Source organism: Falco rusticolus, chromosome 9 (genome assembly GCF_015220075.1).
Source record: "Falco rusticolus isolate bFalRus1 chromosome 9, bFalRus1.pri, whole genome shotgun sequence".
NCBI classification, from domain to species: Eukaryota; Metazoa; Chordata; class Aves; order Falconiformes; family Falconidae; genus Falco; species Falco rusticolus.
The window spans coordinates 10,437,025-10,462,090 of record NC_051195.1 but is presented as its reverse complement, the minus strand read 5'-3'; the positions used below and the strand labels follow the sequence as shown (position 1 = coordinate 10,462,090).

Here is a 25,066-nt window from a genome sequence, read left to right as displayed (position 1 = left end):
AAATTATTCAGCAGAAAGCTTGTGTGTGAGGCAGCCTGATCCCACACAGGATCTCCCATCTGAAACAGCACATACTATTACAGCGTAATAGAAATAATAATGAATTTTGGATTGATGAAGAAGAGTAGGAAGGAGACCAAGAAATTACCGATGTTATCTGACCCACTGCCTGTTTGAGGATGAAGCATTAAAAATACATGTATCACAGTAACTATTTGATACCACATATGGCATAAAAAAATAAATTGCTCTGCTTTTCCAAGAGAATGATTGTTCAAAGCCTCTTGCCATGCGAGAAAGACTTCAACTCTCAGTTAATTTAACAGAATTGCAACCATCTACTGCCACTCTGCTCCATTCATCTTAAGAAAGTCTGACACTGTACCACCAAAACAAACTGGCTGGATGTAGGAAAGTGTTCCCAAAGAAGCAAGTTATTCTGTCTGCACTTACCTCACACAGAATCACCAAGTAGTTAAACACATTTGGGAAAGGTCTAATACTGCCTGCCTGGAAAGCTGCAGTGACTGAGGGATCTACTGACAGCCTCAGTGTGCCAAAACTGGTTAAGTAACAGAAGATCTGGACGGAACATTATTTGAAGATCTGCTTGATGTCTAGTGAGAAGTGGAATAAACTGAGATACTTTCCTCCAGGACCAAATGATCTAAGCACAGGAGCGAGCTACTCTGGTGCCATCTGCCAGCACATCAAAGCTAGAGAATCCAAAACTTCTGCCCAGTAACAGCTGATCTTCACGTCTTTTAATGGAAGATCTGCCAAGGGCAAAAATTAGGCAACGGCTCAAAGTACTGCCAACACAGGAACACATTTGGAGACATCCAGAGTTCTTTCCCCAAAGCAGTCCACTAGTACTAAGACAAAACACAAAAAATATTCTGTAATTGACATTAAAATACTTTATTGGCTAGACAGAATGTGCAGTATGGATAGAAATATACTGAAATACAAAGTCCTCCAGAATACCATGTAGAAAAACCAAAATCCATACTTCTTATGTATATACATTGCCAAATGTATTCAAGAGTGTGAATAAGGTCATATTTGCATTTTTTTTTCCTTCTCTTGAAAGCATATCTAGTGCAGTCCAAGGCCTTTTTGTTTCTTAAAAAGAAAATTGCACAGCTACCCTATTTCATCATTTGTCTGGAAATCTGATGAAGTTTTACATACTTTTCTCTGCCTTGCTAGATCCTTTCAAGCTTGACTTCTGCCTCTTTTTTTCCCTCTGTCCCAGTATGCGATAGATTTTTTTCTTAGCCTCCTTTTGCCTCTGGAATTTCTGTTCATCCTCCTTCTGCTTAACTTTGAGATATTCTTTAAGTTGTTCCCGACGTTTCACTTTGGCTTTCCTGATCTTATAATTATTCACTGTACTTAAAGCATTGAGTAAGGCTGATATCTAAAACAGAAAATAGAGCATCAGTACACAAACAGTTCAGTTTTGGTGAGCAAGAAACAGTTTAACCCCAGCAGAGAGAATCAGAGATTCAAAGCAAGTTCCTAATTATTTCTGCACCTGCCACCCAATTTCTAAAATGGTTTAATTATTTGTCTTGTTAGGAAGTTAATCAAAGGTTTCATTTTTGCAAAACCCGATTTTGGCTAGATACTATTTAAAAGGCTATGCCTACTTGCTACTATAGAACACTTATACTGCAGTTTGGAACTTCCTGCCTTTGCAAACACACATAATTCTCAATTTTTGAAGCCAAGTATTTGCTTCAAGTCCTGTCTCTATTAATAATGCATAGCAATGACAAGTCCAATAAGAGACCACAGCTGCCAATTTAAGTTGCCCATAACATAAAAGTACTACATCCAACTGAAATACCTTGCAAGTGCTGTGACAAGGACAAAAGTCGTATTTAGTCTTCAGGTGACCTACTAGTTTAAAAAATACACACTGTACACTCAGTGACAGTTCCAGATACATACTGCATGCCAAACAGGAACAAAACAAACTGCAGGTGAGGATTTTTCACTAGGAGCATGTATGTCTTCAACACTAGCAGTAGATTCAAGTGCTAAAAAAATAGTTAGAAATGGTCCAAGCAACATTTACCCTTCAGGAGTCCTTGTTTCAGAGTAAGTGATAATTACCTTCTTTTCATGAGGCTCCCTGATAACAGCTGGTCTCCACTGGTCTTTTGGAGTCTTGCCTTTCTTCTCAAGATTCTTAGGCTTGTTCTTAAAAGGCAGAGCCTTCTGCAGTGCTTTAGGAATGTGGAGCTTATTGAAATGCCTCTTCTCCCTCACAATAGGCTAAAAGAATGATATAGAACATATATAAGATTCATGATCTTAAAAGCTTTTATTTTGTTTTCCATCTTTCAGGGGAAAAAAACCTAAACCACCACAAATCAAGAAAAAAAGCAAACACCCACCACCACCACCCCTGACATCCAACTGTGAATGGTAAGTTCACCCCAATTTTCCTACAGCAAAAGTCTCAGCAAGCTTCTGGAGAAAACTTCTGCCACGTGCATTGCTTTTCTCGGTTTGCACCGGTCTGAGGCAGAGTACAAATCTGACTGTGATCACTGGTTAAATAAAAAGGGGGCTGGGGGGAGAGGATGTGTCCAATATACCTTATACAGAGAATCTTTGTTTTGTTTCAGTTTAATGCCTCGCTCATGCCTCAGCTGGCCTGTTGTCTTCATTCCACTCCAACTGTCTTTCTCACCCACTGGCTTCAGCAAGGATGTTACAGGGTTATAGAATGTCGGGATGGAAACAGGATACCAAGTCCTCACAAAGACAATATCTGAAAGAAAAGGAAATGTTATTTGGCTCTATAACAACAGTTCATCACATCCACAGTCTATGCAAAGATTGCCTGAATATAATAGGTAACTAATATCTAGACCACGTGCTAATACTGTGTTTGGTATATATATAAAATCTCTTCAACATGAGGCAAAAGCAACATAACTATTTGTACACTTGGATTCTGCAAAACCCCATAAAGTCATAAACAGTACATGTTCCTGAGGAGCAGCCAGCTGAACAGCACCCTATTCATTACTCATATTCAATTGAAGAACTAGCAATGGCGTTCATATATGTACCTGTGCCTCCACTATTACTAAAAAAATCAATTTACTTTCCTCTGACTACTTTAATAAAAGAATTTGCTTGCTTTTATTTTGCACTAGCTGTAATTTCAATGGGTTTAGGAAAACAGAGGCCATATAACCCCAAATAAGCATGAACTCGTTTTCTCAACATCACAGTGACACTCAGCAAATATACAAGCTCACTTACCCCCATCCCCTGCATAATTTCCCCAAAAGGTTAGGGAACACAGTGAACTAGAGTTACAATGCCACTCTTTGGAGGTCTCAGAAAAAAAGTCTTTCTAGCACTTGTACCACTAAATACAATTCATCTTCATGTTCAAGGAGAAAAGCACACCTTGCTGTGTAAAACACTTCAAAACACTCCGAGAAACAGGTCTCCAAGACAAACCTTTTCATCTGCATACAATACGACTTCCGAGTATAACTGAAAGAAACCCAATATAAAATATACTTTATTTTTTTAAATTTCACTCTGCATCTCACCAGGTATTTCATGCTCTTTGAATTTACATCTCAATTATCAGATTCCAGAGATTCTGACACACGGCTTTTCAACCTGTGAAGCGGGATGAAAGTTGTGCGATAACTTACACAGAAAGTGCAACTTACCACTCATCAGCAACTTGTCTTCAAATGTTGCTCTGAAAGCTCCTACTGGAGTTCGAAGGGCCTTTTTGATCTGTCCCCGGATACCACTCACAGTACGAATTGCTGCACCTTCAAATTTAGCCACTTCCAACTGAGAGTTAAACATTCCCTGAAAGTGTGAATTACCTACCATTATTCAAGATGCTAAGTCTCTCTCTGTGACCCAGGTAGGCCACAAAAACATAAGTAATTCCCACAAGTATATCTTACAAAGAAATAGGAAGAACATAACCTTGCCTTTAAATGCTAAGTGTGGACCACACCACAAACCTACCACGCCAACTTTAAGATAACTTACTTAGAATCACATACTACAAGCCAGGCTTCTTAGCATTAAATATAACTAAAATTTCTAAAACATAACATATTTAGAAGAGAACTAGGCAGATTCTCTTAAAGTCACATGCTGGAACACAGCACACCTTAAAAGCAACTCAGCTGCCTTAAGTTGCTAGCTGTGAGGCTCTAATGCAATACAGCTCTCCAAGGTTTGTGCTTCTTTCATACATCACAAGTAAGTCAGGAAAAATTCTGTGTATGCTTAGTCTGAATACTTAAGTGCTTCACTGTTGGGATCAGTGCTTCATTGCTTACTGCCCCAAAAGCAGAATAAACCTGACCTCTTCCTGAGCCGGAAAGTACAACTAGGGACAGCTGGAACGTCAGTGAAAATTCACTTCTGCAATGCTTCCTGCCCCAAACACTTTTGTAATTGTCCTAATCACTGCTAAAAGTCATCCCAGAGCTGAAATTCAGTGGGCTCAAACTGCCTGAATGACACCAGAGACAGGTTCACATTCTCCAGAGGTGTCTGCCACTGTGGGAAGCTAATCAGTGGGTTTGAGTAAGGATGGGCAGGGGGAAACCACATTGAATGTGAGCCAGAAGACTGTTCCAGAATTTTTGTCTCATTAAAAATAATTCATATTCATTGGCTAATGATTAGCACCTTTAGAAAGGACAATGAAGCGAGCTCAAAAAAACCCCAAGCAGCTACTGAGATCCAGAACAGTATGCAACAATTACAGGGATCTTCTGCCTCAGGCAAGACAGATGTAGTCCCAGGTTGCATTCCTTCCTAACACCGGTACATGTGGTTTTACAGTACACATACCTACCTTAATAAAACAAGTGTTCTTAAAAATTTTGAATGGAAAACCAGTTAGCTTTAATTTCTTTACAATAGTTATAGATTTATCTAAATCGAGCACAACTCCTGTCGCAGCAATCCGGAAATCAGGCTGAAACATACAGAAATGAAAGACATTGCTGAATGTATATTTGCCACATAGCAAAGAAACCATTTCAATGATACAATTTCACTGCTTTTTACAGGTGGAGTTCAGAATTTATAACCTTTACAGGGGTACAGCAGCTGACAAAATGCAAATTGACTTTGTACAGACTAGTTGACTTGCCGCTGACATAACATTCCTACCATTCACTAACGAGATTTTCAAAACTGCCATTCTAATTACCTTGGAAGCAATCTAAGAGCCCTTGTTATCTACCTCCGCTGTGTTCTCTTTAGGAAACAGAATCTTACTCAGACAGGAAGTCTCAAAGGAGAAGTGCTTTGTGCACTGCTGTAAGTCACTATATTATGCTAGGGACACATGACAAAAATAGCTTTTTAATACATGTAACAAGATGACTGGGTAAAAGGACTTGAAGGGTATTTTAGGAAGGAGATAATCATCACCACTCCAATTACCGTTGTGGCTCATTACAATGTCATGCAAGGCTTTTGTTACATATAAACATAAATCTACCTTTTGGTAATACGTATGCAAAGGCCATAGTTGATAAATACTGCTTTAACATTATTTAAATTAATTCAGATACTCATAAACATCCTAACAAGACATGGAAAAGTCACACCGAGAGCAAACTATAACAGGAACATCAGTATCTCATCCTGTAAGAAGGTTCAAAAAGTTATCTAAATACTTAGTACCTGAAAACCAAGTAGGTATAGATCCTTTCACAGAAAACCACAAAGTAGTATTTGTCATTTTCAGTGTTGCAGATTTTATTTTTGTTAAATATCGTTATATTTTAAAATTGTTAAATTGATTAAAAAAAAAGGAAACAAAACCACAAAGCCTCCATCCAGTTTCCCATCTAATCATAATACACCTTTCAAAAATTTGAGCCCACCTACCTTCTCAGTTCCTACAACATCAACACTTTATCGTATGTAAACCTTCTTCCCTAAATCTATACATTTCATCCAAAGACCCATGGAAAGCAGTAATCAACATTTTGTGATAACAAACCTACCGTTGCACCACTGACAGACTGAACTGCCAAAAATCCTGTCCCCTGAGGAGTGATGGGCCCTATAAGGAAACAAAACATTTACGAAAAGCTTTACTACACAAAATCTAGCCTCTACTTAAAAGTCAGAACACTTTGAAATACCTGCCAAATATTCTCAGTGAATATAAAAAAAAGTTTACAGCATTCAAGTCATTACTCATGTATATAGCCCCGTGACAGTTAAAGGAATGGTTAACAAGAAATTATTCACATACGGAAGCATTTGCATGGCTGGGCCCACCATGTGTCCAAGTGTCTCTCTGCACCAAGCCAACAAATCAGGTTCTTCTTTGATACAATACAGTCTAACAAAATGCTCAAAATTTGTTAAAAAGACAAATACTTCATAAAATTCATTCAAAGAATTCACAAATAATAGGCAACTGCCTATCTTCCCATACTATTTGGTGTTATTTTATATTCCACAGTGAACACAACTTTTCAAGGTCTTCTAATTCCAAAAGCTACTGGCTGAATTTCTTGATACATCCTGTAAAACTTGAGAATTTTGTAACAATTAAGTGATACAGGATAGTAACTCTAGAACATTCTCACCCCAAAAAGCTGCTCCACAATGCATATGTTGTGGTGTGTACTTTAGAAGCCTATGACGCCCATTATGATCTTCAATGTAGAACATCGGGATAGTCTGAAATCGCCTCCACCCTAATGAGAGGATTAAAGGATCACGTGTCTTAAGTATCTTCTTATACCATCGGTGCTTCTTCAGGCGCAACTAATTAGAAGAAAAGATGAACAATGCTATTACAGCATAACAGCATTAATTGTGAAATTCAAGCTTTAATTTTCAGGAATGATTGAAAGCAACTTCCATCTACACCAGAATTTTTTATTCAGTAAGCCTTCTGTCTTCAAATATTCTCATTAACACTAGGTTGACTGGAAAGACAAAGCTAATCAGTATTTTGCTCACTTTAGAGTCATGCTTGCATGCATACAAGCTATTATATCTAAAATATATATATATACACACATAGATGCTAGTAACTTTTCAATAGCCACTTGTTCATAGACCACGAACCCCACAGTACAATTTACATTTGCAATTTAGCAATCACAGTATCAGACCTTAGTCCCGAGACATCTCTGCAGATGAACATTAAACAGTAACTTCTTCCATTTCTCCCGTTAAGCCTGTAAAAATCCAGTGTCTGCTACCATAGAGTTAATTGTGTCAAAAGCCAATCCCCTATTCAAGAGGCAAAGATGAAGGTATCTCTCTGTGCTTACTGTAGCTTTGATAAACAGAAAATAAATAGTAACTCCAGAAACTATCAACTCCAGAAAGCATACCTGTCCCGACAAAGTGCACTCGCAGCTTTGGCTACCTACCTGTACATAGCCGACGTTTCCTTCACTGTTGCCTAAACCACCCAGAATAATAGGATAATGAGGGTCAAAATTCAGGACAAATTCACATGGGACATTCTCAATCTCTATTCGAACATACATCCCAGGCCGGTAGCCCTCATACTGCACTCTGGTCTCATCATCTTGATCTTCAAATTCCGCTCGATTAAGCTACGTGACAAAGAGAAAGTCACCACATGTTTTACAAAACTGAAGTATTAACAACTTGTTCATGAGGTGCCAGTTCTATTTAAAACATGCTAACATTTATATAAATCTTCTGGGAAATATCTGATAGGTTTTGTGACTTTTTATTCTGAACAAGATCTCTGCCACCATGAATTCCTTCCAATTTGAAATCCCAAGTGGGCCTGTTAGTCTGCTTGAAAGACAGTACCCAAGAGAAGCAAATGACTGAGTGACTTCTGATGTATCTTTCATAATGGTGACTTTGGATTTTAAAGATATAACTGTCAAAAGCACATTTTTGATTTAGAAGCCTGAGTAACTTTTAAAGTGAACGTCCTGATCTTTAAGGTGTCACTTTATGAGGAGGCTGGGCTCCTATCTTACTCAGCAGCCTAAAAACACTTCTGTGCATCCTCACACTGCAGACCATCAAAAGGGTCTTTTCAAAGCTCTTCTGTACCATATGAATGTAGATATTGTGTAAATATTCAATAAGATAGCGTTGTGAATAACAGAAGTATCACCCTCCTGTTCTAGCTCCTGACATTCAGCTACCTATAAGATGCCACATTTAAGCAAATTCATTATTAATTTTTCTTCTCAAAAAAATTTTGATTCAGATTGAGATATGGCACAAATCTTCTCATCCAAGTTTGTTTGGGGTTTTTTTTCCAGAAGCTTTTACACATCCCCACTTTGAGATCCTTGCCCTTCCATCCTGCAGTAGAATCACTGCTGATACGTATTTCTGCAACAGGCCTTAAGTGAAACTGTTCTGAATTATCTTCTATTATTTTACTGGAATGTCCTTCTTTACACTTTAAGCTCTCTTAGCAAGCACATCAGTATACCAGAGTTCATATGATCACTTAAGACAGAGGCTAATGCAAGAGGGTAATGATTAATTTAATAACTATTTAGGACAAGATTTTTTCAGAAGAGAAGGCAAAGTTATGAGCAATATAAGGCAACGTTCTTCCAAGTCATCTAAAGAAAGCAGCTGCTTTCAAGCTTACAAGATTTCATCTAAAAAACTGAGGCCTGGAAACAAAACCAACACCTCCAATTCTGGATACAGTTACCCTGAAGCAATGGTCATCGATTATTTTTTCCTCAAAATAACCTGACAGTTTGATGAAAAAGACTGCCACATAGAACTTACTTATCCATTAATAACATAGCAAAAATCACACTAAAAATAACATCAGGAAAATATTGGACGCAAATTATCATGAGAAAGATTTTGACCTTCCTACACATAAAAGGATGCCTTTCCCCACCACCCATCCCACCTCCTCCTCCTGAGGGGTACCTTCTCTCATGGGTTTTTTTGAGATCTCTCACGCTAGTTCCACCACTAAGGGACAAATGAATAACTGTTAAAAATTTTAAGCAGATGAAGTTATGACTTATCCAGTGATTTAGAATATAGTTTAACTACTTAATTAAAATCAAGCTTTCAGTTGTTTGGACTGTTTGTCTTTCCAGCTAATGGAATCAAAGAGTTAAACCATAAAAAAAAACTACAAGCCTGTATTTCTTTGCATGTACTTTCTGAAGTAGCTCCTAAATGTCATGCGTGTTTCCAGGAAAAAAACCTTTGGCAAACACTGCGGGGTGTTTCTGAAGATGTACAGCCAGATAAACCGCCCGGTTAACAGTTTGTACCTGTGCTTGTTTATGCATTTCTTCTTTAAGATCATCAAAGTATGTGGCATCCCCTTCATCATACTCTGCATCAAACATTTCTTTCAGTTTCCGTTTCTTGTCCATGCGCTCCTTTTTCTTTTCCTCCTCCTCAGGTTCTGGTTTGGACGTTTTTCCATCTTCCTCCTCTTCTTCACTTCCAGACTAATCAACAGCAAGTTATCAAACACATAAAACAGTTCACAGAAAACCACCCATTCTGATTAACAGTTAAAGATATATAATCAAGTAACATTTTGTCATAATGCAAACTATTAGACCCTTCAAAGATGATAACTTCTGTCTAAAACTGAAGTCATTCAAACAAGAAGATGTAACTTCAGCAGTGACCAAAACATTTAATGATCTAATCATATCCCTTTTCACTGAGAAAACCTCCTGACTTAATACTTACTTTAATGACAGGGAGCAGACCTAGCACTGCCCTGTCTGTTATTCTGCAGCTAAAAGAAGCCCACATAATAAAAGAATAAAAAAAGGAATTGTTGATTGCACTGAGTAGTAGCATGCTGGAAGGCAGCACTCTAAAGGCCAGAAAGGAGGAAGTTTGTTCACGACCCATTTGAAAACTGCCAAAATGATGCCATTGCATTTCATTATAAAATTGAGGGTAAAGCCATCAAGTTGCTCAGTCTGAAAAAAAAAAAATGATTTTTCTATCTGTAGTCACAGACAACTACAGTTCTGTTCTTGGAAGCTATCCAAGCCATAGCATAAAATTGCTTCCACCAGCTTCTTTTATGCAGATATGAGAAACAACTAGGAAACTGTCAGTTTCCACAATTTGTTGTGTTTAAACAGAGCGCTGTAATCTTCTGCATCAGATAAAATGACACAGTACAAACAGTTACGATCACATTTGGTTTTAAAATACTTCTCTCATAGCTCCACCTCTTGATTAAGCCTGACACCTACTGTTAAATAAGTGAGGTGACTTCTCCCACATAATTAACTTTAAGCAACAATGTAGTTTGAGACTAAAAACATGCCATTCCAGACATTTATATGTTCCAAAGTCCATAATACATATACCTTTTCCTCCTCATACCCATTGATTTCTTTCCTATTGATTTGTGAAAACTAAACTTATTACACAGGACACCTATCTCTTAATCAGAAACTCATATACATGTATGTTGCTAAAGAGCATAAAAACACAGGTCAGACCTCATCTCCTTCAGCGGCATGCTTTCCTTTGTGCACAACACCGGTTTCAAGATCTTCAAAATCTCCATAAAGTTCTTCTGCAACAATAAGCACCCAAGAGACCTGACAATTAACCATTCTGTTATATTGTTCCATACAATTTCTCTTGTTTTCAGTATTGTGTATTTCTCTGTACTGCTTTTAGGTTAGTTTCAGCCCAAATATTTTCTCTTCCCATCAACAGTTTTGTAAGTCTGTTCTGCCCTCTCTACAGTTTCAGGTGAAAATTCTCAGCTGAACATCAGTGGCTTCTCCTTTTCCTTTCAATCACTTCAATGTTCTGATTTTAAAAATGTAAATAAAGTCCAGATAATTCCAAAGGATCATGCAGCACACCAGTCAGCACTCTAATGACACCAGCAGAGCAAATGAGCTATCTTTGAAATTACCTGCTATATTTTAATTTTTAAAAATTAATAAAAGTTTAAGTTCAAAACAAATGCTTATAGAAGCCTGTCAAACCAAAATCATTTTGCATATAAGACACAGACATCTTATTAGTATTTTCTAAATATTTCACAATTAAGGAAAAAAAAAAACAAACCAAAACACACCACACAAACCACCACCTCCACAACATCTGAGGACAGATCTCACTTTTCAGTCAGATCTGAACGACCACTTTGTCTTCCCACTAAAGAAGAATTTCTGTTTATTTCTACCAAGACTATCCAAAAGAAACCATGCGAAGGGGATGAACAGCTGACTGATACGTAACTCAAAGCTGGCATGGCCAAGTGTTGACTAAGGACTACTTCCTAATTTAAATTATATAGCCTATTTTCAGAATGCGCTACTTGCCTGCTGTTTGTACAGCTATTTACAGCAATGTTTAATTATATTACCATCTGTATAATACTTTATGCAATAGTTTGAAAAAAATTTGCAAGTATATTGCTAAAGCAAAACGTTCTACATACATAACTACAAAGTCATACTTCTCTTAAAAATCCTGTATAATCATTTTTAGAAGTCTTACACATACCATCTTCCTCCAACAGTTTTGCTGCATCTTTATCATCTTCCCACTTCCCAGTAACAAAGCAGTCTCGAATACTGCTCATAACCTGCAAAATAACAGTATCGTTGCCTTGTCCAGTTACAGCTTGTCATCAATAGAAACATCCTCCAATATGCTCCCCACTCCTCCATCAGAGATATGACCTCAGAGATAATCTGATATTCTCACACACAGCTCCACATCGAGACATCATTACCAACTACACAATGCCTCAGCAAAAGCAGGACGTGAAACCAAATACAACTCTTGCCCAAAGGTCTTTACACTAAAAATGTCTCTACGCTACATCGTATTTTCACTTGGGGTTCCCTTGCTTTTTACTTTTCAGTAAATAAATAGCACACTATGATCCACCAAACAGTCAAGACAGCCAAGCATTAAACTGACCTACTCTAACATTCCATTCCTGTAAAAACAGACCTTGGAGCCCGTTTGCTTGTAAATACTTATAAGGACAGCAAGTAGCAGAAGATGGGACGTTCCGGCCGTAGCTCCCATAGGTCTGTTTCAATTACAACTCAGTAGTATTTCAAGAGAAACAGCCAGGACATAACCACTATAATATACGCAGCAGCAATTATCCAATGGTATTACCTCTTCTAAATCCCAGTCTTGTGGCCTTTCTATCAGAAATTTGGAGCAGTCAAGAGCATTAGCCTTCTGTTTGGATGCTTTGTCTGGACGGCTGACATGAAACAAACCTCCAAGTTCATCACCTCCATCCTCACTCTCGTGGTCCTCATCCTCGACAGCTAAAGGAAACACAGAAGCTGTGATTATTTCCCCCAAAGTACATGGATTACATTAACAACCTCTCTTCTGCCTTATGTTCCACAATACCTGCAGTAGCTTGGGGGGGGCGGGGGGAGGGGCAGAAAGATGCAAACTAAAAACAGTGTTAAAAACAAAAGACTGAAGAAAGGTATATTGATCCAGTGTAAGAGTTAAATTAATACCCTCACAGGGACAAAATAAGGAGAGCAGCAATCAGGGAGATACTATACACCGGGATCATCGTGAACTTCAGTTGTGCAGTTGGTTCCACATGGAAACACGTAATTCATTTCACAGATTCCACATAGTTCAAACTTCTTTGAACAACCTGAAATCTGGTTCTATTTCCATACCTGGAATAATTGAAAAAAAAAAAATAGTAACTGCCCAATAAACAAACACATGATGTTTGTTGTAGAAACAATGCCAAAACAATCTGTATTTCAGAATCTGTCAGCAAACCTTCCTGCTCCTGCACTATGGAAGGTTTACAAAACCCAAATTCTCATAGTGTTCTACAGAGGTTCTGCATGATGAGGTTTGTACACTCAGACAACTACTGGAAAAGTTGTGAATTAAACAGGACAAATAACATAAATAGCAAATTTTCTCTTCCTTTTAAGCCAGCTAGCTTTTCTTTTTCCTTGACAAACACCCTTATTACAGACAAAACAGTAAGTCACATCTAAGAGAATATTCCACTCTCAGTCACTGTGAAACAGAAATTCCGGAGAACAGCCAATAAATTATATTCCTTTATGAAACACAATTACCACAATGGATTTGCATAGTATCTACCAGATAGTTCTATAAATAACTGAACCTTAAATGTTTCGGGGAAAATAGTTGTATCGGAAAACATGAGTAACAATCAAGTAGTCTGCAAAATGAGCTCAAAATGCTTTTTATTGGAGAAGTAAAAACAGTCTTTTATTACAATTATTAGTGAAAATTAGTATCAGCAATGAAAAAAAGTCAATTAACTCTCTGAAACCTCCCAGTAAAAGACAGTGCTCAAAGATGCAGACTTGCAAACTTGGTAACAGCTAAAAAGCTACCATATATGAAGACAGCACAAGTTTCCAAACAGATTTGTACCTGTTCCATAGACGAGTTTACGAAGATTGGGGGTTGAACGTTGCTGTCTTAGAAAGGCCTGAGCTGCCTTCTGTGCAAGGTCCTCTTTCCACTTAAGTGCACCTGAAAAGGGAAAAAATTTGCATTCTACTTCCAAAAGAGAACAAGAATTAGGAGCTACACACAAATAATTTAAATAAGGACATGACAACAGGCTTAAGAAGTGTAGGCACAACCCAGCTTCTTTTTCTCATGCTCCATATATAGACCAAAACTAAATTGTGGCTAAAAAATCCTACCACTGATTTTTTTTTCCTGACAAGTCCTAATTTTAGGACAAAAGTTTAAGACATAACTAGCAATAATAACAGATTTGATCATTTTCATGGTGGTACGTGTCTTCTTCAGAGACCTGCAGAATGGCTGAGGTTGGAAGAGACTTCTGGAGGTCATCCTGTCCAGCCCGGTCACACCTACAGCAGGTTGCCCAACACCACGTTCAGATGGCTTTTGGGTATCTCCAAGGCTGGAGGTTCCACAACTTCTCTGGGCAACCTGCTCCAGTGCTCAATGAGTAGTTAATACATTTTCGCAACATTCCTCCAAGAATGTTTTATTCTTTCTAAATTTAATAAAAGCATCATCATTTGTTTTACACACACAGCCACAAAGATTAAAGTTAAGAGAAATATATGCAGAATCAATGACATTTATAAACTTAATCACCTCCATTTTAGGGAAAGGAAACCTGAGACCTGCATACCACACTGCAAATTAAAGGCTTAATAAAAAAGCAGATAATCCCAGGTTTCCCAACTTAAGTTTGCCACTTAACAACTACATATATAAATATATTTGAGGGGCAACATTATATAATATTTACTAATTATAATATCCTTTAACAATAAACCCAATTAAAAAGGGGCAGTAAAAAATGTTAACATTTACAGTCTACCTGCCGTGTCAGCAGAAAAATCTTTTTTTTCTTCATACTCCTCTTCCCCTCGCAGTAGATTCTCTACATCGTCATCCTCAGCTTCTACAGCTTTAAGTTTCGTCTGTCTAGTACTACCAGCTTTCTTAGCTTGAGTGTGCTGAAATCCCTTCCTATTTGACTCTTCAACTTCTAAGTCATCACGCGATCCTTCTTCACCATCACCCTCGACAGAAGAGTTTTCAACCTCAGATTCTGATGCTTCTTCTGCTGTACAGTTTCCTGAATCTGTAGTGAGCACTGCTTTTCTTTTCAGACTGTGATCTGAGATTTGTGATCTCATTTCTGTATCTTCACTATTTATTTCATACTGCTTAGATTCAGCTGCTCTTTTGGTTGCAGTCTCAAATTCACTCTCCGAGCTTTCATTTTCGTAAGTCCTTTGCTGCTCCTCCTCTTCCTCATCATCATATTCTTCTTCCATTTCACTCTCTTCAGGGCCAGTTTTTCCTCCTTCCTCTTCAGAACTCATCTCAAGATCATCATCACTGTCTGCAAATGCTGGCAGTTCATTCACAGCTTCTTCTTTAGCCACATCTGTTTTCAGACGTTTGGCTCTCCCAACAGCCATCTCTTCCCCTAATAGCTCTCTATCACTTTCCTCCTCAGCATCATCTTCATCATCGCCATCACTTCCATCCTCAGACATTGCTTCTGCTTCTTCTTCTTGGTCGTCTTCTTCATCACTTACTGCATCATCATTTTCTTTCTCCTCTTCTTCAAATAATGCCTTCCGACGTACTCTTCCAGTCTTCAAATCAACCTGTCTCTCTTCTTTTGGCATCACAAACCTGGTTTTCCGAAGATCATATATGGGGTAAGATGGTAAAGCACAAGAAAATTTTAATGAAACAATGAAGCTTTATGTTAACATTATTTTCATTTTATCCTTTTTTAAACACAGCAAGGTTATGGAGAACATAACAAAGGCAATGGAATTCTTTTAAGTATGCAATGCTTAACTCAAGAATACACCCTATGTTATAGCCATAAATAATTCCAAGAAATATCTTTGTTTTCCCTGGAATGAAAACAAGTTATACAATGAATTTTCCTGGAGATTATACCTGCCATCCTCCAGAACTGTGAAAAACAACAGAACTGTTACCTAGGGCTGTACCAGCAAGGAACTCCTGGAAGGCAGGACTATACTGCCCGCAAAGCAAAACTCTTCTAATATCCATTATTCCTACCTCAAAATGCACGTGGCATAGAAGTAGTTTCAGAAGAGGAAGAATCAGGCAATAATCCATTCTACTAACTGTGCTCTATTGAATTTTTTTCCTAAATTAAAGCCTGACATTAAAGATTCATTCATGCTCAAACAAGGCTCAGCACTCAAAACTTACTCTTGTCCTACGTCTTCTGAACCTAAGGGTCTGGAGTCCATGAAGAGAGAGACCTTGCTTGACGCCATCTTAACATCAATGGCTGAATGTGTGGAGATGAGGCTCTGAACTAGTTCATGATTTGGTCTCACTTCCTCCTGGAAAGCCAAGATTTTTTTACTTTTCAGTTAGAGTGAATAAACAAGTGTCTAATAAGCAGCTTACAGTCATTAATATGCCTAAAACAAAATATGCATACACAAGAAAAAAATCCAAAGCATTTTAAAGAAACATTTTCTCACAATAGTAAGTTCTCCCCCTTCCCGTCTTCACACTTCAAGAAAGCATACAACATTAACACAAGGAAAATTCAAGAGGGCCTCCCTCACAGCACATAACCACTACAGTAAGTACCAGCAAGCATACATTATCACAGACCAAACGTATTTAACATTTAGCACAACACAGGGGAAACCACTGAATTCAATCTGTATGCAAACATTTTCCACCTCTTCCTCTGACCAGTCAAATCCTTCCACAGTCACCCTACCCTGCAAAATACACGTGATAATATCCCAGTACCAGAAGTTTTTATAAATCTTAAATCGATGTCTGGAAAGTTAATGAAACTAACTTTAGGTACATAATATTAACCAACCCTTCAAATGTTTTGCACAGTATTTTACACAGAGACAATAAAATACCCCTCCTCTGAAATCACTAGAGAAAACAAAATTACCTACTACAGATACAGAAGGACTGATTATTTTAAATAAGCTTACTTTTAAACACTCATTTTGATTCTAAGGATAAAAACTATGTTTTGCAAGAGAACTCGAATTATCAACAGCATTCTCTTACCTCTTCTTTTAAAGCGTGGCTTCCACCAAGGTCAATATAAACAGCATCTTTATCATACACGATGCCCCCAACTCCTGAAAGAGGGGCATAGACTAGTTTCTCTTTCTCATTTAAGGAACGCTTCTTCTGCTGTTCAGGTAGAGCACAGGGGTCTGGTAGGAAACTCACATCGCTCACAGTAAAGTCTCCTACACCTGGGGCAACAGACAAGGGAAGCAATAAGGTTTTTATGAAGTTTTGATTCTGAAATTTGTGCAATTCCCCATGAAGAGATACGAGGGAAAAAATCTAAACCATCACAGCATTCAGTAATTCATCAACAGCAAAGTCTGTATCAAACATCCAGTTCTTCTGCCTTACCCCTGAACTTAGAAAAGCATACATAAGTTCACTGGCATACTGCAGAGCCCTGGGTTTGTCTGCTTGCTTTTAAATGAGAAAACCAGCAACTCTCTTTTCTAAGTAGGTCTGTAAATCTATTATTAAAATATTTCTGAATTTAAGCTTTTAAATCATTCACTTAAAATATTAAATATATTCAATGATTACGAGAAGTTTTACACAAGCCAAATTTACTTTCTACTATTAGGGCAGGTATGTTTTGCACTTCAAGCACCTTTTAAAGCAAAACACCTTTGAAAAACTTCAGACATTGCCAATACTGTGTTTAACACTGCACCAAAAATGCATAATTAAAAGCAAAACTATATAAATTAATCATTTTTACAAAAAAAGGTATTATGAAAAGTAATTTCCAAAAGCATAACGTGTATTTAGAAAGGTGAAAAATCTATTTTACAACATACAGTTTAAAGACACAAATCATTCCGCAATAAAAATAGCAACAGCTATGTTGTTATTCATACATCAGCACAAAAACAGTTTTAAGAATCTGACAAATTACCTGGCATATGAATTTGACTTCTGTTTTTTAGGTGTGCTCCTCTCAAGTACCCATAAAGTGATATCTTCCTGTCACATTTAGGATTGACTCGAACATCTTCTGGGTTTGTCAACTCTTCCATTCTACTCAACATTAATTAAAAAAAAAAGTTAGAATATCCAGCAGTTCTCCAACAGTAACTTTTGAAAAAATGTAATTTAACAAGGGAACTGCAGCATCACTTGCAGCCACTGCATGTTCTGCAGACTAATAATCAAAATCGAATGATCTTAAGAAAAAAAATTAATGGAAAAAAAGATCTTTCAAAAATACTTTTAAATTGTATTTTAAAACTCCTATAATCGTGTTCAACAATGTATTTCCAAAAGACTTACTGACATTTCACTAAACACATACTGCTTTCCTAGGACATAAGATTTTATACACTTTTCACACACAACCCTCCTTAAATCACTTTTGCCATTAGAGGGAAAACAACTGAAAGTCACATTCCCTGCAGCCATACAACACTTTATTTTCCCTAATAATAGGAGTGAGCAATACCAAAACTACCACAGGGAAGGGGAGAGGGACAGACTGGCTGTTTTGAGGCATAGCAGTGGGGAGAAACTCCTTCCAGAGCTCCTTTCTACACTGCACAAGGGAGGCCAAACAACCACACAGCCCAGGACGAAAGGCACACATTCTGGCTGCAAATCAGCTTAAAACCGACCTACCAACCAACCTAACTGTAACAGTTATAGCAACATAAAACAATGTTACTGAAAGACAAAAAAATATTTTTTTCTCACTTTCCCCTCTCTGTGTACTTTGCAGGACTTCGCATAATGCTTATCTACTTCTCTGACAATTTTTTCCAAAGAAGTGAAGCTTTGAAAAAGCTTTGTTCTAGGCACCTCGGACACTTGGTGGGAGTTTAGTCCTAACTGTAAGCATTCTGGCAATAAAATATGAAAGATGAGGTAATTTCTCAGGTAGGCACAGCCACCATCAAGACTGCTTCCATGTTCCAAAGAGACTGTGAATCAAATGCTGTATGTGGAGATGTAGCAGAAAGGGTGTTTCCAAGAACTCAAGAGGACTAATTCACCAGACATTACTAAATTGCTGGCATGCTGTTTCTTTTCCACAGAAATTAAATAAAATCATCAACAAGCAGGATTATCTTAGTATTTTTTTTCTGTGTTTCAAAAGTATTTACAATATACCAAACGCCTGTCTACATGATCCGATGCAAGTGAAAACTCAATGGCTGAAGTTATTGGCACAAACCTGGTAAGTACGCTTTCATTTCCCCAGAGCCATCTAGGTAACACTAAATACCCATTCACACAGAGCTGACTGGTTCTAGTATCACAGTTTTCTTAAACAGCAAAGTGCTGTCTATGCTGAGATTGAAGAACAGAGAGAAAAGCACACACCTGTCTGCAAGAACATATGGGTGAGACGTTTGCCAAGTAAGAGGTCGGAATTTCATAACTGAGATGAAACGTCCCAAATTGTGAACTTCCTGCTTCTGATACTCTCCGTGAACCATCCCAGACAGATAAAACAGCTTCGCACCCTAAAACACATTAAAAAGACATAAAAACATTAAATATCAATTAAATACCTACAAAACTAAAATAAGGTAATGCAATTCAAATTTGTCTCAAATTTGTTCCAAATAATTGGAAATTGTAGATTACAACTGGTTCCAAAAGATCAAGCTAACTAGTTCACTTGAATGTGAAAACGGCCCCCTGAATCTTAAGGGAAAAAACTCACATCCAGAAAACCTCGTACAAAGGTCAATTTGTCTCTCAGGCTGCAAGCAGCTACTCCTTTTTTATATATATATATATATATATATATATATATATATATATACACACTCCTGCATAACAGACCTTTTAACTAGTATCTCATGTTCAGTGGCTTGTCACACTGGGATACAGAATAATTACACAAGTATTTTAGCAAATAAAAGAAAGATTATACAATCTGACACAACATCAGCATTGCCCATTTATGATTTTAAAAATATATTATGTATAAAAATATGTCTAAATATATATATGTGTATTATTTAAGAAATGTAAGAACATACTAAACACTTCAGTATCACCCCACTTTTAATTTCACTTCCACAATGCAAAATATATAGAAAAAAATAATATTTATGTCATACCGGGTACACTTCAGTCCAGAATCTGTGCTTTAACTTCTTTTTAGTCTTCCTTAATTGTTTGTTGTTCTTGAATGTATCGAGGTGGGTGAGAACTCCCATAATTTTGGGAAAGCCATGTACCTGACAAATGTTCAGGAATTCAAACGTCTCCATCTCAAATCCAAAGCTGGCATCAATAAGCATTAGAACCTGAAAACACAAGTCAGCATTTCATTACACTAATACCACAGTGACCACAGGAGCCGATGTCAAAGACCACACCTTTCAAGTCGTAAGCTTCTTAGGAACCAAAATCTTGGCAAAAAGTTTTGTTCTTTATTTTCGCATAACCTGAAAATCAGCTTTGGCTTTTTAATTAAAGTATGGGTCTTAGCTGCTGTAGAAGTTAGCGGGCCTTAGGAAATCAAATCTCTTCTACCAATCAATCAGATTTCCTTTATATAGGTTTGATTTGCTCCTTGTCTCTGAAAAAACTATAGAAGAGTAAGGCTGCTCTACAAATACAACAACATACAGCATCATAGTAAGGTCTGAATAGGTGTTTACTTGGTGAATTTAAAATAAGCAAACTTGAGTACCTTCCAACATCTGCAGGAATGTCTGAGAAAATTAATAAAAAAATACTTTGTGTCTTGGATGCACTAATGCCTCTAAGGCATTAATAATCTAAAATTAGGCAAACTTAGTTCACACATTGCAATTATTGTTACGCATCACTAAAACACACTGGCACAGGAAAACAACACCCAACAGTCCCATGAGAAAACAAGCAAAGTCGTATTAGGGCCTCAGCAAAACACATGGCAACCGACAACAGAGATCTGCAAGCGATTCTGTCATCTCAGCCTCCTAACAATAAAACCAAGCAGATGCTCAGCACCACCATGTGCAGGCAGAACCTCAAACATCCGTCACTTCTACTAACAAAAAATTTTAGTATTTTTTAATACATCTCCCTTCCTCAAGTAGAAAGCATACAAGTAGAACAGTATCTGGATTAGCACACCCACGTATTTAGATAGTTAATATTTACATAAGGATCCCAAACCCTGATCAGATAATAAACTCTAAATCCACACAGAATATATCTAAACAGGCAAATGGATCATGCATTGGGTCCCCGAGATCCATTGATGCAATAACTGAACCAAAAATTACGAGTACGTTACAATGGTGACCACACTCTGCTGAAATCAATCATAATACTACACAGTGATCTTCAAAGATGGAGACATCAGAGTGCATCACATAAAACCAGCCAGTAAACTAATATGTTACTTCTGCTTCATACATTAGTTGCAAGCTTCTTGACTAAAAACCATTCTCAGATTTTACATTTTGTTTGTAAAAATGTAAATTTTACATTTTTGTTTGACCAAAACACCTCAATGAAAAGTGACTATTACCTTGGCTTGTTGCAAGATCTTCCATTAAAAGTTTACAGTTGTACTTCCCTTCTTCCACATCCTCCCCACCACAATACACACACACTTTAATTCCCCCCACCCCCAGGATAAAGAAAGTCCTAGGAGTTGCTCCAGAACATTAGGTTTATTTTCAAGCTCAGTCCTGTTCTCTGAAACCGAACACAGTTTTTCCTTCCATAGCAACAGGTAGAGAAATCTGACATTGGCGCAGTCAAGTCAGAAGTAGTACTTTCAATATAAACTATACTAGAAATCACATGCCATTGTTAACTTACCAAATCAGCAACTTTAGCCAGGTCAATCATTGTGTTAATGTCACATCCACATTCAATAATAGTTAGCCTGCGTTTTTTACCTGAAATTACAGAATTAAGAATCAAAGACTGAAACAGAGGAAGCAAACTAACCATCCACTGCTTTCTTTTCAGGTCACATTCCTGAAGTTCGTCTAGAGTATGTGGAATTCAAATTCCTGTCTAGCATGCAGATAGACCAACATGCATCATTGCACTGGTGCCCGTTTTCAAATCTTTATAATTCTGCTAAGTTTTAACATTTTTGTTTAAAATTATCAGGTTGAGTACATGTTTTCAAAGGAGTTGTTTGGTCTTTTCAAAAAATACTACTTCCCAAAAGAATGGGAAACGTGTAGAGGTTAGAATGAAACCAGGAAAAGCCAGAATGAGGATCCCCAGCAGGGCAGAAAACAAGTTTAGAGGGGCAAGTCCCCCCAAAGCCTAAATCTCATTTTTCTTCTACTGTTAATAAGCATGCCTGGTAACACATTCAAATGATTTCTTTACAATGACCAAAAATTAAGAGAACATAAACATGTCCTAGCTCTAAAGGCAAGACAAATAAGGAGTGCAAAATAAGCATTTCCATTTCTCCTGTTCTTACCAGAAACAATTGTAACAGGACCCCGGATTTCAACCAGCTTTTGCCTTGTGAAGTTCTTAATGAGACATTTTATTAAGGTGCTCTTCCCCACCTTGGGAGGGCCAACTACAACCACCACCACAGGAGGAGGCTCCAAAGGAGTACGGTCGACCACAGGAATATGATGTTTTTTAGTCTTCAAATCCTGAGTTCTGAGAAGAAATTTGTAATAAATAAATACAAGAACTTAAGAAACAGTAATATATATTCTTTTTATGTGCTCTGCTTTCAGCTTGGATAAGTTAATTTTCCTTTTAGTAGCTGCTACAGTGCTGCGTTTTGGATTTGGTACGAGAATGTCGATAACACACTTCAGTTTCAGTTGATACTAAATAGTGCTTACTCTAAATCAAGGATTTTTCGGTTTCCATGCTCTGCCAGCAAGCGGGTGCACAAGAAGCTGGGAGGGAGCAGAGCCAGGACAGCTGACTCGAACTAACCAAAGGGATATTTCATACCACAGAACATCACGCTCACTACATAAAGCTGGGGAAAGAAGAAGGATGCAGGGAATATTCAGAGTTAATAGCATTTGTCTTCCAAGTGACACATGATGGAACCCTGCTTTCCTGGGGATGGCTGAACCCCTGCCTGGCAACGGGAAGCAGTGAATGAATTCCTTGTTTTCCTTTCCTTGCGCATGCAGTTTTTGCTTTACCTATTAAACTGCCTTTATGTCAACCCACAAATTTTACTTTTGATTTTCCCAATTCTCTCCCCCATTCCACTGTGGGAGGGGATGTGAGCAAGTGGCTGCGTGGTGCTTAGTTGCCGACTTGAGTTAAACCACAACAGAAAGTCTTCAGTATTTGCAAAAGCTTGGACAAAGGTTCACCAAGCGCCTAGATGCTAACACATATGTGAAACTCCCACCAAGTGTAAGGAACTACATATATCTGTTTCCGTTGAGATTAACACGGCTGTACCACAAAACACAGATGCAGAAAGCATCACATTTCTGATACATGCATAAAATACAACACAACCTGGTAAACGATGAAAGCTTTGTGAGCACAGCAGTGAAAATTACACTATGTCTACTTCTACACAACGCAACAAAGAAACTTCATCCAACGCTTCTATCTAGCCAACCCTGTATGCTCTATGGCCAATTCCCATTTCTTACCTGTGGAAAGTTCTGGCCATCCGCACAGCGGACTGGACCGTAAAGGCTTTGGGGTTTCTCTTCCGCGCATTCTCCTCATCTCCTATTCCCAGATCATTGAGATAACGTTTCCTTTTCTTCTCTGCCTTTGGCCCACTATGCTTCACACGATGCTTCTTCTTCTCTTTTTCCTCCATCTTACTCTTCCAACAATTTATTTACAATCGATACGATGGGAAGTGCCTCCTCGTGCTCGCGCACGGCTGACAGGGGAAGCAAACGCGGTCAGCAGACGCACACCGGTAACCAGCGCCCCGCCACCTCCGGGAAAGCAGCTGCTCACTCCCTGCATGGACGCACACGAGAAGCGCCGAGGCCCGCACACCGCTCCGCACCGCTCCTCGCGCTCGCCAGGCGGCCGCAGGGCTAGGCCCAGGCCATGCCCCGCGCCCCGCAGCCCGCGGGTCCCCGGCCCGGCCGGTACTTCTAACCCCGGGCAGAGCGGAGTCCCAAAGCCGCCGCGACGGCGAGCTGCCGGGCAAGCCACCCGCAGGCCCCTGCGGCCCGGGAGAGGGTCCCCCGGCGGCGCCGCCACTCACCTGTCCCGCCGCGCCGCTGCCTCCGCGTGGGCCCGCCCCGCCCGGCCCGTTTCCCTCCGCCGGCCCCCGGGAAACGGCGGCTGCGCTCGGAGTTCCGGGCGAGGCGGCGGCTGCGGCGGAGCGCTATTGCCGGCGCACACGGCAGCGAGGCCCGCCCGCCCGGCGAGGTGAGGCGAGGCGAGGCGAGGCGAGCCCCGCTGGCTGCGCTCCCTTTGGGAGCAAACAAGGGCGGCGGGGGCTGAGGCAGCCTGCGGGCTGCCCCGCCGACGGCCCCTGAGGAGGGCTCGGCTGTCCGGCGGCCGCTCGGGGCTTGCGGGCCTGCCCCGCTGCAAACTGCTTGCTGCGGCGCCAGAATCGGTGTGAAGATCTTTTTCTTAAAAAAGGAATCCTTACCGGGGGACACGGGAGGGCACACAAGTCAGTAAAACCGCGCGAAGGGCTCCCCAGTGCTGTGAACTGGGATGAAGCGCAGTGAGATGGGGGCTTTTCTCACCTGCCAACACCACCACCCGTCAGGCCGTGACTAGGCCTGTGGGCTCTAGGTGAGAAGTGGGTACTGGTTCCTCTCATGTAGGCAAGTCCTCCTGAAGTTACTTACAGGTACAGCCCCTTCCTAATTAAGTGAATAGCCCTCTTCTCCACGGTAATTTGCCTTATGCCAAGAAACTGTGAGGAGCAGGACTGCTAATGAAGTGTCCAGGTTGTGAGCTGCGGCTTCTGTGATCAGAGACCAGATCTTGCTTCCCAGGTGGGCAGCTTCCAGCAGGGCCTCAACGCCAAGGGCTGTGGCTGTCCCTCTGGTCCTGCTGCTAGAGGAGGAGGCCAAGAAGAAAAGAATGGGCCTCACAGGCTCCCATAAAATGAGGAACTCAAGACACCTAGCAGCGCAGTAAGCCCAGGATCACTATAACCACGTTGGTAAATCTGGGTCGTCACTATCTCTCTTTGACAAGCTATGTGAACGAAAACACGGTTTTCAATATTCAGCATGCAAAATCCTTCCTTCTCAATAAACAGGAGCATTTTACAAGCAGTAGAAGAGTAGTCCAACACGGAATGCACTTGGTCCCTGCCCCACCTCTTCCTCAGCATCACCTACTCATATGACAGGAGAGAGGCTTTTGGCGTTAAAGTCCAGGGAAAGCTACTAATATCATTGCTGTGAAAAGTACCTCCTACAAGTTGAATAAGCATGTAATTTGAGTTCTGGCATTCGCCACCTCATAGCAAGAAGCAGAAGTTTACAGAAACGTTGCAAGAGAGCATTGCATCTGATTGCTCTGCACAGATTTTTCTTACTTGTGAAATACATGCTAGGTA

General features: G+C 39.3%; 1 protein-coding gene across 1 annotated transcript; it reads right to left on the bottom strand.

Annotated features, from left to right (window-relative positions):
• Positions 1 to 900: 900 nt before the first annotated feature.
• Positions 901 to 23,793, bottom strand: BMS1 (BMS1 ribosome biogenesis factor). Its single transcript, XM_037400021.1, has 23 exons — positions 23,747 to 23,793; positions 23,169 to 23,410; positions 22,004 to 22,194; positions 21,379 to 21,458; positions 19,677 to 19,865; positions 18,928 to 19,070; positions 17,507 to 17,628; positions 16,603 to 16,796; positions 15,763 to 15,899; positions 14,375 to 15,204; positions 13,441 to 13,542; positions 12,163 to 12,320; positions 11,533 to 11,614; positions 10,509 to 10,585; positions 9,303 to 9,485; positions 7,428 to 7,616; positions 6,630 to 6,810; positions 6,036 to 6,094; positions 4,871 to 4,993; positions 3,714 to 3,861; positions 2,613 to 2,788; positions 2,125 to 2,286; positions 901 to 1,423 (listed from the first exon to the last, which is right to left on the bottom strand). Exons 2-23 carry the CDS (start codon positions 23,342 to 23,344, stop codon positions 1,187 to 1,189), a joined length of 3,939 nt encoding a protein of 1,312 aa, XP_037255918.1. The 5' UTR covers positions 23,345 to 23,410; positions 23,747 to 23,793; the 3' UTR covers positions 901 to 1,186.
• Between the last annotated feature and the right edge of the window lie 1,273 nt (positions 23,794 to 25,066).

Coding starts and splice junctions, on each gene's coding strand:
- BMS1 (XM_037400021.1), bottom strand. CDS start 23,344: ATGGAGGAAAAAGAGAAGAAGAAGCATCGTGTGAAGCATAGTGGGCCA. Junction 6,095..6,629: donor TTGTGGAGCAGCTTTTTGGG/GTGAGAATGTTC, acceptor GTTTCCTTATAG/GGCCCATCACTCCTCAGGGG. Junction 3,862..4,870: donor AGAACACTTGTTTTATTAAG/GTAGGTATGTGT, acceptor TCACACTTTCAG/GGAATGTTTAACTCTCAGTT.